Source organism: Magnolia sinica, chromosome 3 (assembly GCF_029962835.1).
Source record: "Magnolia sinica isolate HGM2019 chromosome 3, MsV1, whole genome shotgun sequence".
Classification (NCBI taxonomy): domain Eukaryota; kingdom Viridiplantae; phylum Streptophyta; class Magnoliopsida; order Magnoliales; family Magnoliaceae; genus Magnolia; species Magnolia sinica.
In genome coordinates this window covers 83,151,463-83,169,389 of record NC_080575.1, presented here as the reverse complement: position 1 = coordinate 83,169,389, position 17,927 = coordinate 83,151,463, and the positions used below count along the sequence as shown (strand labels likewise).

Here is a 17,927-nt window from a genome sequence, read left to right as displayed (position 1 = left end):
ACACCGTCTATCCTATTTCTCAGCTCGTTTTAGGCGTTGAGCTGGAGAATGAAGACAATCTGAATATGTGGTGGGTCGTATTAAAGAAAACAGTGATCCTTGCTGTCAGAATCCGTTAGGGCCGACTCTGACGTTTCTACACACCAAAATACCTTGAATATTGGGCTTGTTTGGTCCGTCATGAGCCATAGAATCCAACAAGTGGAGTGGATCCAGTTGATGCAGGCCCCACCTAGGAAAATCTGTAGAAAAATAGATAAATCAAGAAAAAAAACAAAACAAGCAATAGACGCTGCTACTGCTGGTGTCCAGAGGACGCTGCAGCAACGTCCTACTGCGTGGGACGTGGGTCCCAGTCGTGGCCCCCACTGTGATGCGTTTTGAACATCAACACCATGCATTTAGTTGGCCCCCCTTCCACATGTGGGCCACCCCAAAAATCAGCTGTATGTGGGATTCAGGTGGCCCACATGGTAGGAAACAGTGGGATTGAACGTCTGCCATTGAAACCCTTTGTGGTTGTCACTGAAGTTTTGGATCATTTTGAAATTTGTTTTTCCTCTCCATCAGGGTCTGTGTGACCTTATTAGTAGCTTGGATGGTAGGTAAACGTCATGGTGGACCCCACGTGGGACCCACTGATGTATGTATTGTATCCCACATCGTCCCACGCATAGGAGTGGGACGGCTGGTGTACCTTACTCCAGCTATAGCTATTGTTGTGGAGTCACCAAGTTCCCTGGGTCCTACCTGTCTCATCCACGCCGTCCACCTATGGGACCCATCATGATGCATGTGCTGCATCCAAGCTGTCCAACCATTTTGAAAGCTCATTTTAAGGCTTGAGACTAAAAATAAGGTAGATTTAATATCAAGTGGACCACCCTATAGAAAACAGTGGTGTTGAACACCCACCCTTGAAATCCCTTTAGGTTATAGAAGTTTGATTCAATACCATAATTGTTTTCCTTCCATGTTCAGATCCTAGTGACCTTATGAACAGTATGGATGGAAAATAAATACTATGGTGGGCCCACTAGAAATTTAACTGTAGAAATCATTACCACCACTGTCATTTGTGGTATGGTCCAGATGATCCTTTGAATATGATTCATTCTTTTGATCCCTAGCAATGGATGCATGGTGTATTGATTCGGCCCATTGAATCAGCCCATTTGATTCGGCCCATTTGATCGGCTCATTGATTCGGCCCATTTGAATCAACCCATTTGATTCGACACATTTGATCGGCCTATTTGAATTATATGAGGCCCAATGAGACGTATGTGAGGTCTTTGTGTGAGCCGACTGTGACGTATATGAGGCCCATTATGATGTGAGGTTTCACCACGATGTATGTAATGATGTTTTGGTGGACATGCCTTGGGTACAATGATGGTTTGACGTCCACATTATAAGAGCAATGATGGTTAAATGTCCATATTGTAACTCTCCCTAGGGCCCATTAATAGGCCCATACTTGTAGTGTGTAGGCCGTCTAGGCCCATCTTCGTTATGAACAGAATCCATCACCACATAACATGTTTAGTATAGTTTCATGATTCATGCTCATACGCATCATACGTATGCTTGATATGAGGAGTGACTGATCATAACATATGCCTTCGAGTGATTATTTATGGGCTCCCTGATAGATGGAGTTGCCCTTCATGAGCGCGCGATACGCGTAGGATTGTTGCATGACTGGTAGTGTAATTCATGCACTTCACATTTGTATGACATGATTTTTATATGCCCCAGCAACATTAGGGCTATGACTTCCACAAACACATCGTGGATGGCATGATCGGATACCGAAAATATTGTTACTAAGTATCAAGCGCCATAAATATCCCTAGATGAAAATCCCTAAACCCGATGGTACCAAAGGATGACTCTAACGTCGACCGAGTAGATGCATGAGCATACGAGGGCTGTATACCAGTATGTTGCGTCTCCCACTGTGTCGTAGTCGACTGGAAAGGGGTGTGACCTTACCCGCCTGAGTGAGGGGGCAATTTCTAGGTTGAGTTTGACTAGCTTGAGGAATGATCCGTTATCGATGAACCGGGCCCGATATTGGCAGGTGGATAGTGAGGTCTCTTCCACTCTCTCGGTTATGCATTCGGATAGGGGTGGCAAGCTGCCGTAGAGTGTACTAGACCCCGATGATTATCCAAAATGAGAACTGTACTGATATTTGATGAGCTATATTAATATGTAGATTTGAATGAGGATTGGCATGCTTGAGTTGCATATCGCATCGCATGGTCTTGATATGGCCGATAGCATTCATATCTTGCACCGCATAGCCTTAGCACGACTAATTACATTCATGTACCCATCAGCATGATTACGCATTACTCTGGCATTCCATTCTGAGCATGTTCATGCTACACACACACTTACACCACCCTCTAAACTTTCTATAAGCTTATGAACGATTAATGCGTGTAGGTGACGTCAGGATGCAGGCATAGCCTTGCCGCAGTTGGAGTGTGCAGTCGAGCTTCTAGAGTTCTGTTATTTTCATTGTCTTGTATTTCCCTTTCATACGCATTGTACTCAAAGTTTTTTTTATCATAGTGGATTTTGTGATAATGTTCTTGTGGTTATTGTTTGTGGGTTATGCTTATGGTTATGCTCATTATGAATCAAATCATGTTTGAAATGCTCCTTGTAGGATCCCAGAATCGGAACCTGGTGTATGGGTGTCGGGAGCCAATAATGGGGTACTATGGAGGCTGTCAACGCCGGATTCAGCGATCGGGAATTTTGTGAGCCCGGTTTCTGATTTTGGGGCGTGATACCGCGTCTCATGCATCGAGGCAATACCCAGGCCAAAAGATGTGGGCTCGCGTTCATTCCAAAAAAAAGCCGCACGTTATGAATTTCGAGAGAATCTTTACGACTCATCACATCAATCAATTAAGTACACATCATTTCATAAGTCTAGTACACTACCCATGCCCCATGCCATCCCACCCTTCACAAGTCAACTCTCTCTCCCCACTCATCCCTCTTTTACTCAAAATTCAACTAAACCCATACCTTTCCATTCCCTTCCCTACAACTCCCATTCCACCCATCCCTTATCATCCCATCACCCCTCTCTCTCTTCCATTTTCAAACTTATTCTGCCAAGCGACCATGGGAGGTGGACGTCCAAGCTCTCCATGAGAAAGAGCCAGGTGTGGCCCACCTTCTTAACTCCCATCTCCACCCACCAAAATCAATATTAACCGTTGAATCTTAATTCCTTGGAGCTCTATAACTCATTGATGGAAGAAGGAAGAAGAGATCTTGAGGTGGGTGATTTTAGTATTTGAATTTGTGATTCGAGGACCCACATATGTGGGACCCATCTTGATGTATGTATTATATAGGGAGGGCCCATAGTGGCGGGGTCCCTCCCCTCCTCACCGTCTCTCTCTCTCTCTCTCTCTCTCTCTCTCTCTCTCTCTCTCTCTGTCTCCCTTGATCATGTAGACCCCCCTGATGATCATCCAAACCGTCCATTTGAACAGTGGGTACCCACAGAAATAGCTGCCATATTGATGTCAGCCTTTTTTTTTGTGGTCCCGCGTGATGTATATATCTTATTCCACGCCGTCCATTTGCGTGAGCCCCACCAGCAGTATAACTGCTGTACTGAAGACAGCAAGCTCTGTGGGCCCCACCAACTATCTAACTGCTGAGTTGGCATCAGCTATTTGTGTGGGTCCGATCTAGAGGAATGAATATCCTCACCGTCCAGATTACTAGACGGTGGGATCCCCGTTGATGTATTTGTTATATCCAAACTGTCCATCCACATGTATTCCACGTAGGACCCACAGGGCTTTATCCAGGATGTGATTGCTGGACGGTGGGATCCCCGTTGATGTATTTATATCCAAACCGTCCATCCACATGTGTTCCACGTAGGACCCAGAGGGCCTTATCCAGGCTGTCCGTTCAATATCAAGACGAGGGGTCATCTTGAGGATGGGCTTCATCCGACTGTCCGTCAATGGACGTCCAGAGCTGCCGATTAAATGATATATAAATATGTATATATGCTATATTATATATATATATATATATATATATATATATATATATATATATAATATGTGTGGTGGGCCCACGTGGGACCCACCTAATGTGGAAATCGGATTGGCTGAGTATCTCATTCCAGCAGCCATGGCTGCTGTACGAACGTCAGCACGTCCCGTGACTTGATGACGAGGATATGTAAATATCCAAACCATCCATCCAGGGATGCGACATGGGATCCCCGTTCATGTATATATTGTATTCTTACACCATCCATCTCTGGACGGTGTGCCATGTGGGGCCTACCATGATGTATTATATATCCTGGCCATCTGTTCAGGGCCGGGCATAAGGCCAATCACGTGTGTGGTCATCCATAACGTCCACATGGGACACGGACCCCGTGATGATATGTGTTGTATATGATCCACACTGTTTTACCATGATCGGTGGGCCCACTTGTTGTGTAATCTCAGGGCCCACCATGTTATACGTGTTTCATCTATGTCGTCCACTTATGTGGCCCACCTTAATGTATGCATTGTATTCATACCATCTCTCCAAGGGACCCTCATGACGTATGTACTTTACATTCACACCGTCTAGCTGTCTAGACGGTAGGAACCACCGGGATGTACGTGTTTAATCCAGCTGCCCAAGGGATGTGGACCTCACGTGATGTACATATTTTATCCCTACCGTCTTTCTGATTTCTACCATGTGGGACCCACCGTGATATATGAGTTCTATTCACACCGTTGATGTATTTGTTTTATAACCAAATTGTCCCTTTTTGGACGTGGGCCCATCATGTTGTATATGTTTCATTTATGCCGTCCATCTCCAGCTGGTGGAGCTCACATGAGATATGTGTTATATCCACCATCCATTCTTGTGGCCCCCGCATTGGTGGACTGAATGTCTAGCAAGCAGCCCACCATTTTGGTACGTGTTATGTATCCATGATGCCCACCTGCTGGCATGTAATGGGGCCCGCCTATTATGTATATGAGGCCCAGTTAGGCGGCCCACTATAATGTACATGAGGCCCATGTTTGAGGCCCAAAGTGACGTATACCCGGCCTATGTGATGAGGCCCATTGTGATATATTTGAGGCCCATGAGTTGTGGCCCATCGTGATGTATTTGAGGCCCAGTTATGAGACCCATAGTGATGTATATGCAGCACAGATATGAGGCCCATTATGATGTATTTGTGGCCCATTTGGTGAGGCCCACATTGCTATATATATGGCCCACGTGAGGAGGCCCACTGTGATGTGTTCCTAACCTTTATCGAGGCCCGACGTGATGTATATGAGAGGTCCATGTGATGTAATTGAGGCTCAGGTGTGGGGCCCACCTATTGTGTATTCAAGGCCCGATGTGATGAGTGATTTTGCCATGATGTATGTAATGATGTTTATGTGGGCCATTCCTTAGGAGCAATGTTAGTTAAATGTTCACATTGTGACCTTCCCTTAGTCGGAATATCGAGGCCGATTCCGATTGTCGAGGCAGATTCCAGTTGTCGATACCGATTCCAATTGTCGAGGCTGATTCTAATTGCTTAGACCAATTTCAATTTTTGAGGCTGATTATCGAGGCCAATTCTAATTGTGGAGGCCGATTATCGAGGCTGATTCCAATTATCGAGGCTGATTCCGATTGTTTAGGCCGATTGTCAAGGCCAATTTTGATTGTTAAGGCCAATTATCGAGGTCAGTTCCGATTGTCGATACCGATTCTGATTGTTGAGGCCGATTTCGATTGTCGAGGCCGATTCCGATTGTTGATACTGATTCCGATTGTTGAGGTCGATTCCAATTATCGAGGTCGAGGCCGATTCCGATTGTTGACATGATTCCAATTTTCGACTCCGATTCTAATTGTCGAGACCGATTCTGATTGTTGAGGCTGATTGTCGAGGTCGATTCTTATTGTTGAGGTCGATTTCGATTATCGTACCGATTCTGATTGTCGAGGCCGATTCCGATTTTCGAGGCTAATTATCGAGGTCGATTTCGATTGTCGAAGCCAATTTCGATTGTTGAGGCCGATTATATAAGCCGATTGTCAAGGCCCAATGTGATGTATATGCAGCCCATATTTGTGGCATGTTGTGATGTGTATTCAACCCGTGTTTAAGGCCCAATATGATGTATATTAGGCCTATGTGATGAGACCCATTGTGATTCGTTTGAGGGCCAGGTGATGAAGTCCATTGTGATGTATATTGGGCCCATGTGAAAGGCCCATCATAATGGGTATTAAGTTCTTGAGTGAGGCCCATGGTATTGTATATTTGGCCCCTGTGTAAGGTCATGGGTTCACTATATGTTAAGCTCTATGTGGGCCATTCCTTGGGAGCAATGTTGGTTAAATGTCCACATTGTCGATGCCGGTTATTGAGACCGACTATGAGTAAGTGACAGCATAGTATCATGATACATGCTCATACGCATCATCTGCATGTTTATTTTGAGATGTGATTGACCATTGCATATGCCATAGTACAGATGGTTTATGGGACTCCCTGATAGGAGGAGTTATCCCACATGAGCGCACGGTATGCGCAGGACTGATGCATGATTGGATTGCGTGACTTATGCATCTCGCATTGTATGATTGTGATTACTATATGCCCTAACGATCTCAGGGCCGTAGCCTCCACAGTCATGTCGTGGATGGCCAGATGGGACACTGAAAATCTGTTACTAGCATTGGGCCGCCATAGATGATTCTTGGTGAAAATTTCTAAAACCTTTTGGTATCAGAGGACGCCTCAACGTCGAGACCGAGTGGATATATATGAGCGCATGAGGGCCATATACCAGTAGGCCGCGTCTCCCACTGTGTTGTGGTCGGTTGGGAGGGAATGTGGCCTTACCCGCTTAAGAGAGTAGGCATAGCTAGGATAAGTCTAACCAACTCCTAAATGGGTCCGCTATCGACGACCCGGGCCGATATTGATAGGCAGGTAGTGAGGTCTCTTCCACTTACCCAGTTGTATTGTTCGCTTGATGGGGCGTCAAGCTAGCGTAGAGTGCAATAGACCTTGTTGATGATCCCAGAGATGTACAATACTAATATGTGGACTTCTTGAGTAGGAGTTGCATATTCATTCATTTATTCATTCACTATCCACTCAGGGTGGTGGTATACAACTATTTGTTACGTGTACTTTCGCAATGACCAGGATTTCGATTGGGGCATGCGACTAACTTGAGATCAGGAGTTTACTACATTGATTCTGACTATCCAAATTTAGGTATGGGACTAGTTTGGATAAAAGTCCCTTCTGGTGGACCCCATAGTCTGCGATACTATGTACTATCATCCCGACTTCACACTCTAGCATAGTCATTCCATTCACACCACATATTACATTACATCTACGGCATTTAAGAAAATTGGGTTGTCATGTTTCTGCATTTATATGGCCTAGATACAGCTGACGGTATTCGTGGACTCATTAGGATTTACATATTTCATTGCATCCTTAGTATATGATATTTATCTTACTATGTTTCCACACTGCATAACTGATTTACATTGCTTCCTTAGTTTATGATATTGGCTTATTATGTTTTTGCATCGCATAACATGGATAAGGCTGATGATACTTATGAAATTATCAGTGTTTCCACTTACTCTAATATCGTATGATTCATGATCTTGTTGGTATTTTCGATATTGTATAATTTATGGCATTGTATTGTATACTTGGCACTTATCTTGTGCACACACTTACACTACTTTATAAGTTTTCTATAAGCTTATGCACGATAGATGCATGCAGGTGACTTTAGGTTGCAGCAGCGTCGAGCTTGAAGCATGTAGCTGACTTCTGGAGCTTTGATTTTCGATATATGTATTTCTCTTTTAGCATTGTATTCAAATGTTTATATTAGTAGATATGTGATAATGATGTTGTTGCCTTTGTAATTTGGGTAAACTTGTGGTTATGCTTCTTATGAGACAAATGTACATTTGAAAATCCTCTTTATAGGATCCCAGGATCGGAATCTAGCATAAGCATGCTGGGAGCCGAGAATGGGGTACTATGGAGGTTGTCGACACCGGATTCGGCAATCGAAAATTTTATGAGCCCAATTTGCGAGTTTGGGGTGTGGCATCTCCACTTAGGAAAAAGCTCATGCTTGAGTTATCCAATGGACTCGGCTCATGATACTCATAAATTTGTGCTACATTGAATGTCTATGATATTTTCATGCCCTCAAAAAATAAACAACATAAGCATTCTCATTGATTTTCCTAATGATCAGAAAGGGTTGATCTTCTTATTCTTCGCTTTATTATACATCCCGGTCAGAAATCTCTCCTTACGCAAGTGAACTAGCATGCTATCATCCACTTCAAACATTTTTTGGCAACGATGTTTATTAGCCACTTCCTTGACAGTGAACTCCTGTAAAGTTTTGGGCATCAATGGGGCTAGCACAACACAAACTCATGTTATCCTCCGTTAGACTCTTATGGATCAGTTTTTCCACTTCTCCATGTAAGATCTAGCATTCCTTTAGTCTAATATGATAATGTGGGTGGTTAGGCGGAATTGTCCATGGGACAAAATCAATATGGTGTTGTATATCCCAAATGAGGGGTAATTCATCAAGAAGTTCATCGGGCATAATTCCATCGGATTCCTGCAATATAGGTTTCAACTTCTCTGAGATGTCCATGGGTTCTAATTCTTTTTCCGCTTTCAACTAATGCATTGATCTCCCCCATCTTCTCATATATATATATATATATATATATATATATATATATATATATATATATATATATATATATATATATATATATCAAATCTCATTCGATTACAAGAGACTAGCCCTCCAATTTAGAATTCTTGGGTTGGTTGTCCATTCTCATAGGGGCGATGATAATATTTCTACCATCTTTAACAAAAATAAAAATATTATCCCAACCTATATGCGTAGCATCAATATGACACTATCGTGGTCGACCAAGTAACATGCGACAAACATTCATATCGACTACGTTACATATTACTTTATCCTTATAATATTTACAAATGAAGAAGGGAATACAACATCGTTTAGTTACCATTATTTCCTTGACCTCTTTGATCCATCCAATCATTTACAGAAAGTGGTGTTTTTGTTTTCAGTTGTATCTTTTTAACCATAATCTTTGACATGAGATTCTCATTACTCCTACTACCTATGATCACATCATAAACCCTTTAGTTCACAGTGCACCTTGTTCGAAAGATATTGTGTCACTACAGATTTCTGTATTACTTCGGTGGGTATAACAACTTTCGCATAATCATAGTGGTGACCTGTGATTCAACATTATCGAGTTGTGGCCTGCGATTTAATACCAGTGGTGGAATACGAACATGATGACCACGAGTTCTATTTTCGATCTCATGTTGCTCATCATTATAAACATGGGTTGGTCATAAGGTTTTTATCAAACAATCAATTGCTACTTGCAGTCCATGCATGGCTTGCCGATTCTCCTATTGGAAAGCTTCAAACACTACCGCTATCATAAGATTGTTCCCTTGAGCACCGTCCATTAGATTGTTGCTTGTACCATCATTAGATGCCATTGAACTAAGGAAAAGCCTCACTTTAATACTAGCTTATAAGGGAAGAGCATGGGAACGTGAAGAAGAAGATAACCGTTTTTCTCAAGTGATTAGAACCTTAAATCCACAAGGTAGTTTCTTGAATCGAAAGCAAAAAAGAGATAAAATTTAAACAATTTTATTCAATATTATGTGTAATGTATATTTTTCTCAATTACACTATTAATAAAGAAAAATAAAACCAAAATTCGTAATTACCAAAAGTAGGAAAATTCTAATCCTGATAAAAGTTATCCAAAATAGTAAAACTTATTTAAAGCCTTTTTTAAAATAAAAAAAATAAAAAATAGAAAGCCTAGATAAGCTTTTCGAGAAGAGTCCTAATATGATTACAAGTAATTTTTAAAAAGATGGAAATCTAAAATTCTAAAAATAAAAAAATAAAAAATACTGTGAATGTCAAAATTACTAAAAATGGTAAATTTTTTCTCAAATTATGTTTTTGAGTTAGATGCACGTGTTTTCTTATGAAACAGACTAAAATAACCCACCTTGTGAGACGGTTGACCCACATGACCCATTATAATAAAGATTGATAGGCTGTATCTCGTAATAATACCCGAATAAGAAGTTATAGTCAATTTACTGTACACATTCTTTTGGTCCAGCCATGCAAAGAGTGGACCCATGCAACGTCCTACATCACAATACGTCGACTGGCCATTTCTTACGTCTTTTGTTGGACGTGGCTTCCGCGGATGTCGGGATGGAATGTGGTCCATCTGTGAGACTCACTGTGATGTATGTGCCTTACATCCTTGCGTTCCATTCATTTTGGCAAATAATTTTAGGCATGATCTCAAAAATGAAGCAGATCCAAATCTCAGGTGAAACACACCACATGAAATAGAGGTAATTGAATATACATTATTAAATACTTCTTTGGCGCCACCCGATTGTTTTGTTGTCATCCAACCTGTTGAAAAGGTCACAAAGACCTAGACGAAGGGACCACATAAATATCAGCTTAATACAAAACCGGTATGGCCCACGAAGTTTCTAATGGTCAATCACCCCATGTTTCTATGGGGTGATCCACTGAGATTTGGATCAGCTTTATTTTTTGGATCATGCCCTATAGTAAACTGTCAAAATGGACAGACGGAGTCGATGTAAGGCATGTACATTACTGTGAGCCTCGCAGTTAGGGATCCACCAAAGCTGAGTTCTTTCTTTTTTACTGTATTTGATAGTGACTCCTCTGTGGGCCCCAGCCCCGTACCGTCCATCCATCATGCCTGTTCATTTTAGGACATGAGCCTAAAAATGAGGGTGATCTAAATCTCGGGTTGACCAGACCACACAGGAAATAATGGTGTTTGGGATGGAAATCTCTGTCGAACCCATAAACCTCCCTTAAACAAGTGTACTAGGAAATTTGCGTCCCGAAGGAATCAGAGATGGTTCATTCATTGGCGTTGGCTACATGTACGTATGGTCATCAGTATTCTCAACTGAGCTAAACAACATGTGCGAATTTAATATGAGTATTCTAAAGTGAGCAAAATAACATCATCCGAGAATCCGTGAATAAATAGACTGTATTGAATGGAAGGCAAAAGCAGAAAAAAAAAAATTCCACCATTTAGAGGTTAGGATTATTCAACCAATCTGACGTTGGCGCTATGACTCAGCGACAATTTCTGAGCGCCTGTTCATCAAACTGACATACTTAGGCTGGGTATCATATCTCAATCCACGTACCTGACCTTCCTCAACCGCCAGAAGCTTGCTAAAGCTCTCAAACCTCGCACATTCCACGCAGCCAGTTGGAAATTTTATCGTTGTCGTTTTCCGGTCATGATTTTAGCCTTCTACAGTCGACGGCCATTTGAAATTTTTATTTTTGTCGTTTTCTATCCATGATTTTAGCTAGTAATCTACTGTGGCCAGCCGCCTGTCCTGACTGGCTGGTTACTAATCTCTACTGTTAACGTGCTTTAAGACGAATGCGGATTGCGTCCTACCCCCGCCCGTCTCCAGATGGTAACGGGCAGGAGCTTTGAGTGGCCACCGTGATGTATGAGTTGATCCACACCGTTCATACATTTTTATGTTTCATTTTACCTAATGGGACAAAATTTTATGCTGATTCAAGGCTCAAGTTGACCACACCACAGGAAGCAGCGATAATAATGATTCTCACCATTGAAAATTTTTAGGGTCCACCGGGGTGTTTATCTTCCATCCAAACTCTTCATAAAGTTACAGAGACTGGATGAAGCGAAAAACAAATATCAGCACTATCCAAAACTTCCGTCGCGCCCAAGAAATTTTCAACCGTAAGAGTTTAACCCCCATTGTGTAGTCCACATATGTCTTGCAACTGCCTCATTGTTGGACCCGAGGACTATAAACGTGGAGACTACTGATCAACGCATTGTGGTCGAAGGATGGATAAAGACCCAGTCAGAAACGGAAACGGATTGGCTACTCCCCCTGCCACCAGCCCCGTGGCTGGTGGTCGGTGCTCTGTGGGCCCCACTATGATGTATGTGTTTCATCCATTCTGTTTATCCATTTTTTTAGATTATTTTAGAGTTTTATACTAAAAATAAGAGGGATATAAATCTCAGGTGGACTACACCACAGGAAAACAATGGTGATTGGATATCCACCATTAAAATCCTCCTAAGGCCACTGTACTGTTTATTTAACGTCTAATCTGTTGATTAGGTCAAACATGACCAGATGAAGGGAAAAAACTAAATATCAGCTTGATCCAAAACTTTTATGGCTCCCAAAAGGTTTTTAATGGTCCACACTCATTGGAAACTGTTTCCTGTAATGTGGCCCATTTGAGATTAGGATATACCTCATTTTTAGTCTTGGACCATAAAATTATTGGGAAAAATAGATAGACGGCATGGATGAAACACGTACATCATGGTGGGGCCCACAGAGCACCGACCATCAACCATTGGCTGGTGGCGGGGGGAGTAGCCAATCCGTTTCCTTCAGAAACTTCGTCGAAGGATAAGTCCCTGGAGCAATGCTCAAGTGAACTCAAAGGAGTACATATTTTTGTAAGCCGCCTCTCACGTGTAACAATGTACTGCACGTGAGTGTCATCTAAAGCTGTTCATCTGGTTCCTCCCTCTGTTTAGATACCCTGGACCAAAATTGCCGCTGGTCTGTTCATTACGTGGGCTACACATGCACAAAATAAATGAATAATTAAAAGAAATTAATCAACGGTCCATACTCATCGTACACACGTGTGTACCTGATGAGTGAGCTGACTTGAGGGCGGGACATGTAAATTGAGGAGCGGCACCTGATGAATGTCCTTGATCTAACGCACGTGCACCAGTTTACAGGTGAAGCCTTCGATCTATTTTATAGGAGTGAGTGCACTAGCATGATCGACTGGTAATGGAGCAAGCGCAGCATATCCTCTAATGTGCCTGGTTAATGGACCATAAAGTCAGCATCAGACAAATTCATTTGTCTGTGGGCCACACGGTAGAATATGAGGGATGGCGAATTGATTAATTCAATGAATGGGTGTGGCCCACCTAAAGAGAAGATCAACATGATTTTGGAAACGTGACACGTAGCCAGTCAACATTCAATGAATGGGTGTGGCCCCAGCACGGTTGATTTGTTGACTTAAGATTATTCCCCCTTCCAAGAAAGGCACAAGTTTAGTATTCCACCTTCCACGAAAAAGGTGCCGCAACATGTTAGTTACCTATATATAACACACAGGTCGAAACGATTACTTGACACTTACAACGAGAGAGAGAGAGAGAACGTGAGAGAGAAACAGAGAGAGAACGTGAAAGAGAGAGAACGTGAGAGAGAGAGAGAGAGAGAGAGAGAGAGAGAGAGAGAGAGAGAGAGAGGATGTTGGACCCTTCGGCTTCGGGAGGAAGTTTAGAGAGGTTAGCTCCACATGCGAGTATGATATTTGTTCAGCTCAGCTCAGCTGGTTATGTTGTGATCAGTAGGGTCATACTCACAGGAGGGATAAGCTCTACTGTCTTTCTTGTCTATCAATTCGCGTTAGCTACAATCTTCATGGCGGCATTGGCTTTTATCTTTGAAAGGTGCGGTGGCAGATCAAATCTCTCTCTCTCTCTCTCTCTCTCTCTCTCTCTCTCTCTCTCTCTCTCTCTTTCTATTTCCCATGACATCTCTTTATATGTTTGTTGTTGCAGGAAAAATAGGCCTCCCCTCACAAAATCCATCTTATGCTGGATTTTCCTACTCGCTTTAATTGGGTAAGTTGAATTACGGTTGGACGGTCAATCAAAAGGAATGATTTAATTGAGATTACACACTATTTTAATTCATACTGGCCACCCAACTCCCTGAATGCATATGTTTCATGTTGGTCCTTTAGGTCCTTTTTAGCATAGGCCTAACAATGAGTTCCGTAATTGTGAATTAGAGATCATGATCTCTAGTTCATAGAAGTTCAATTACCGCAAATAAAATGAGTGAACTCATTTTTAGGCATCTACCAAACAGGCCTTACTGTTTATTGAATTGAATTGTTGTGGAACATCCAAACAGCCAAACTATCTCCCCAATTTTAGGCCCAGTGGCTAAAAATTAGGCCGTTCCAGAACATTGGTGGACCACACCAAGTGACTTAGAAGCTTTAAGCATGATTTTACACTGTTCCTGATCCACCTAAGTTTTGGATCTGATTGATTTCTGAGGCGTTCAATAAATATGTGTGTGTAATTTGCAAGAATTCTAATGGATTGATGCATTACAGGACAACGCTGTCACAAAACCTATTATCAGCCTGCTTGTACTACGTCTCTAGCACATTGGAGGCTGCAGTTGTCAACCTAAATCCAGTCTTTACTTTCATATTATCTATAATCTCGATGCAAGAGAATCTTGGAATCAACACCTGGTGGGGTAAAGGGAAGATCTTTGGGACTCTTTTATCTGTCTCTGGTGCTTCAACTCTCATGTTCTGGAAAGATTCAACTGAGAGTCTACTCGGCACAACCAACTTGACAGAATGGGTGTTTGGCTTGGTTATGGTGGTTCTTGGGGTTCTTGCACTTAGCACATGGATTTTGTTGCTGGTATGTTAACATGAATTTCTATGCTTCTTGTTTTTCTTTCAAAAGTTTTTTTCCACAGAGTAATGAAGCATTCATGAAAACTTTTTGGGTGCAATTGAGGTGGTTTTACTGTTATGTATTCATAAAATCCACTCAGACCATCAGATGCATCACCCTATGTTTAGGCTTAGGGTCCAAAAATCTTCCTAGAGCTTCTTTGATTCTTTAGTTTTTATTTTTATCGAGCTTTGCCTAGTCTTTTTCTCAGTCGAATCCAGTTTTTCTTGTGTTTTCACTGAGTTGTGACAGGAATCACTTTTCTCCAGTCTTGGAGAAATCTGGTCAAGTGGAGTTGACTCAGTCGAGTCTAGTTGAGGTTTTTTTTTTTTTTTTTTTTTCCCAATTTTTTAAAGTACGTGCAGTTCTTTGCTTACATATAGTATTTTCCCAAACATTGCTGACTGTCATCTGCCATCGTGTGCTTTGCTAATTATCTTATAAAATAGGGAAAATGTATATCCCGAGAATTTTCTCACGAGGCCTATTCTTACGTCTACAAGTCATTAAATTTCTTAATTACCACGGCTTAGAAATTTTGATTTGTTTTCTTACAATGTTTTATATATGCAGAGGCCCATGATAAAACGGTACCCCGCGGAGTTTTCCCTGACTGCCATAATGTTTTTCTTTGGAACATTACAAACTGCTGTCATAGCCGTAATTACAAGTCACGATGCTACAGAATGGAGGCTTCACTGGGATTTAGAGCTCCTAAATATAGTACTTGGAGTAAGTAACGTTACCTTTATTTTTCCAGTACCTTTCATCCATATGCATCAATCATGTGAGAAACAATCTTAGAAGTAAGCCCAAGTTCATGTTCTTCTTCACCTTTCTGGATCTCCTTGCAATAAGTAAGTCCCATAGGATGCTTATTTCTAAGATCCACCTGTCCATATTTGATCGGGTTTGGTTACATTCATGGTTTATGTGTGGCCCACCGTCAGGATTGTTCTAACAAGTATAACATCCATGATTAGACTTATGATTGGAAGTACTGTTTATTGACAATCAAACAAGGAGCATTTGGACAACTTAAAACAAACATAGCATTTTTATCCATCTTTTGTCCAGCATTATTATCCATTTTTTAAAAACTCAAAACTCGGATTTGACTCAAAGGTCTAGTAAGTCAAGTCAACTCAAAAACTCTAATCAGATTAACTTGTCTCAAACGTCTACTGAATAGTGTGTTTACAATGCACTTAATGTGTTTATATAAGGTATGTAATTTTTCTAAAATAGTAAAATTTCAAAGATAGCATTTTGAAACAGTAAAAGTTGTCTAATAAATGGATTCAAATTCTCTTACAAGACTAAAAAAAATTATTTAAAAGTTATTGGAAGGTACTCTAGATCTTGAAACATCCTAAAATAGTAAGATAACTTACAAAAAGTAGTATCTTTTGATTCAAACTAAACTTTAACCCCTAAAATAATTGAATTTTATGAAACCCTTTTGGAGCCTTGCCTTTGGCATTGGCTTAGATGTATAACTTGTTAACAGCTTTCTAATGACATTATAAAGCTTTCTAATGGCATTATAACTTTCGATGAGGTTTTCATTCTTTCCACTCTTTATAATATTTTTCTTACCTCCATACCACTTGATTTCTCTCGATTTTGTTACAGTATTCAATTACCATTGTCCTACATTAGTTTAAAATTGAGTCACGTCCGACACATACCATAATTCTACTCAAGTTGGAATGGTAACCTCTAAACAATGATATTAATGATTCTAAACATGTGATGCAGGCTGTGTTTTACTGTGGCTTATCGAACCTGTTCACCACATGGTGTGCTGGAGTAAAGGGACCCATCTTTGTGGCCTCATTTGCTCCTTTTGGCTTGGTTTTGACCACAACCTTGGAAATTATATTTCTTGGCGACGCTTTGTGCTTGGGAAGGTAATTTCTTTAGCAATATTTTATCATGTGGCTACCATATGCAGACCAATGACCAATCTAGACCATCAAAATTGTGGGCCCCACTGTATTTGATATACCTCAAAAGTCGCACCAATCGGATGATCTTTACAATCTAGATTTGCCTATTGAATTTGAACCACCATTTTATTAATCATCAGTTTGGGGGCCACCAATCAGATGGTCGTGTGAGTAACATGATTTTTGGCGTTACACATCATCCGTCATGAGACCATGGTTTTCAGTCTGAATGAAAGTACACGCTTTCCACCTATATCTTGGATGAGTCCCATTTTTCCTACTCTCAGGACACTCAAACTGCACCAATCTAATACAGAAAGTTTGAACAGTTTGTTTGGACAACTGGGGCCATGCTTTTGGTGATCCAAATTGTGGTATGATGGGCCTCACTCTGGATTGCCCATTCTATACAAAATCTCTGAGATTGAAAGATTGGGTTTTCTTATGTTTGAATGTGGATATATTGAACACTGTTTTCACACATTCCTTTGAATTTTTGCAGCATTGTTGGATCCATCATGGTAGTTTTGGGCCTATACATTTTTCTATGGTCCAAATCCAAGGAGGACAGTTACGACACAGAGGACCCATTGGACAAAGACGATTGCACCACTGCCTTGTTGGTATAAACCATAGTTCAAGACTCACTTGGCGGTTGTGTATTTAAAGCTGCAATTCCATCGCGTCCTCTCATTTGTCTAGAAGTGAAGTTGCTTATTTTGAAGGAAGGATTGCCTTACAACAGAAGACTGAAATTTTGATTTCTTCCTTGTCTAACCAGTGTAACCATTAAAACGATTGATTAATTCTTTCTTTTAATTCTTTCTTTTAAGTTGTTTGCATGGAAATTTTTCAAGGAAACCAAGTGTAAAGGTTCTGTCTTTAGAAAAGCACAGAAAATGTATTAAAAGAAAATGTATTAAATGTTGATGTGTTCAAATGCGCTGCATTTTGTTTTATTAGAGCTTCTTCTTCTTCTTTTTATTTTATTTTACTTTATTTTGCACAAGTAAATACCGCTCATTACAAGAAGCCCATTTGGAATTTTAGATGGGCTATTGGATGTTAGGGGTAGAGCTGGGCATGTCTGACCAATCTGGTGGATCCGACCCGATCCGACCAGATCCGACCCAATTCGAACCGAATCGACGGTCTGGATCGATGTGGTTCAGGTAGGATTAGGCAGATCCGACCGTTTAT

At 41.2% G+C, this 17,927-nt stretch overlaps 1 protein-coding gene across 1 annotated transcript; it reads left to right on the top strand.

The window, feature by feature from the left end:
* The first annotated feature begins 13,436 nt into the window (after positions 1-13,436).
* Positions 13,437-17,559, top strand: LOC131240087 (WAT1-related protein At3g18200-like). The gene is made up of 7 exons (XM_058238123.1): positions 13,437-13,485; positions 13,535-13,740; positions 13,852-13,914; positions 14,418-14,739; positions 15,349-15,507; positions 16,537-16,688; positions 17,230-17,559. The coding sequence occupies exons 2-7, from the start codon at positions 13,538-13,540 to the stop codon at positions 17,354-17,356; spliced, it is 1,026 nt and encodes a 341-aa protein (XP_058094106.1). The 5' UTR covers positions 13,437-13,485; positions 13,535-13,537; the 3' UTR covers positions 17,357-17,559.
* The last annotated feature ends 368 nt before the right edge of the window (positions 17,560-17,927 follow it).

What these genes read in the sequence shown, in the direction of transcription:
- LOC131240087 (XM_058238123.1), top strand. Translation starts at nt 13,538, where the DNA reads ATGTTGGACCCTTCGGCTTCGGGAGGAAGTTTAGAGAGGTTAGCTCCA. An exon ending in GCACATGGATTTTGTTGCTG is followed by an intron (nt 14,740 to 15,348) that starts GTATGTTAACAT and finishes TTATATATGCAG; the next exon opens with AGGCCCATGATAAAACGGTA. An exon ending in GACGCTTTGTGCTTGGGAAG is followed by an intron (nt 16,689 to 17,229) that starts GTAATTTCTTTA and finishes GAATTTTTGCAG; the next exon opens with CATTGTTGGATCCATCATGG.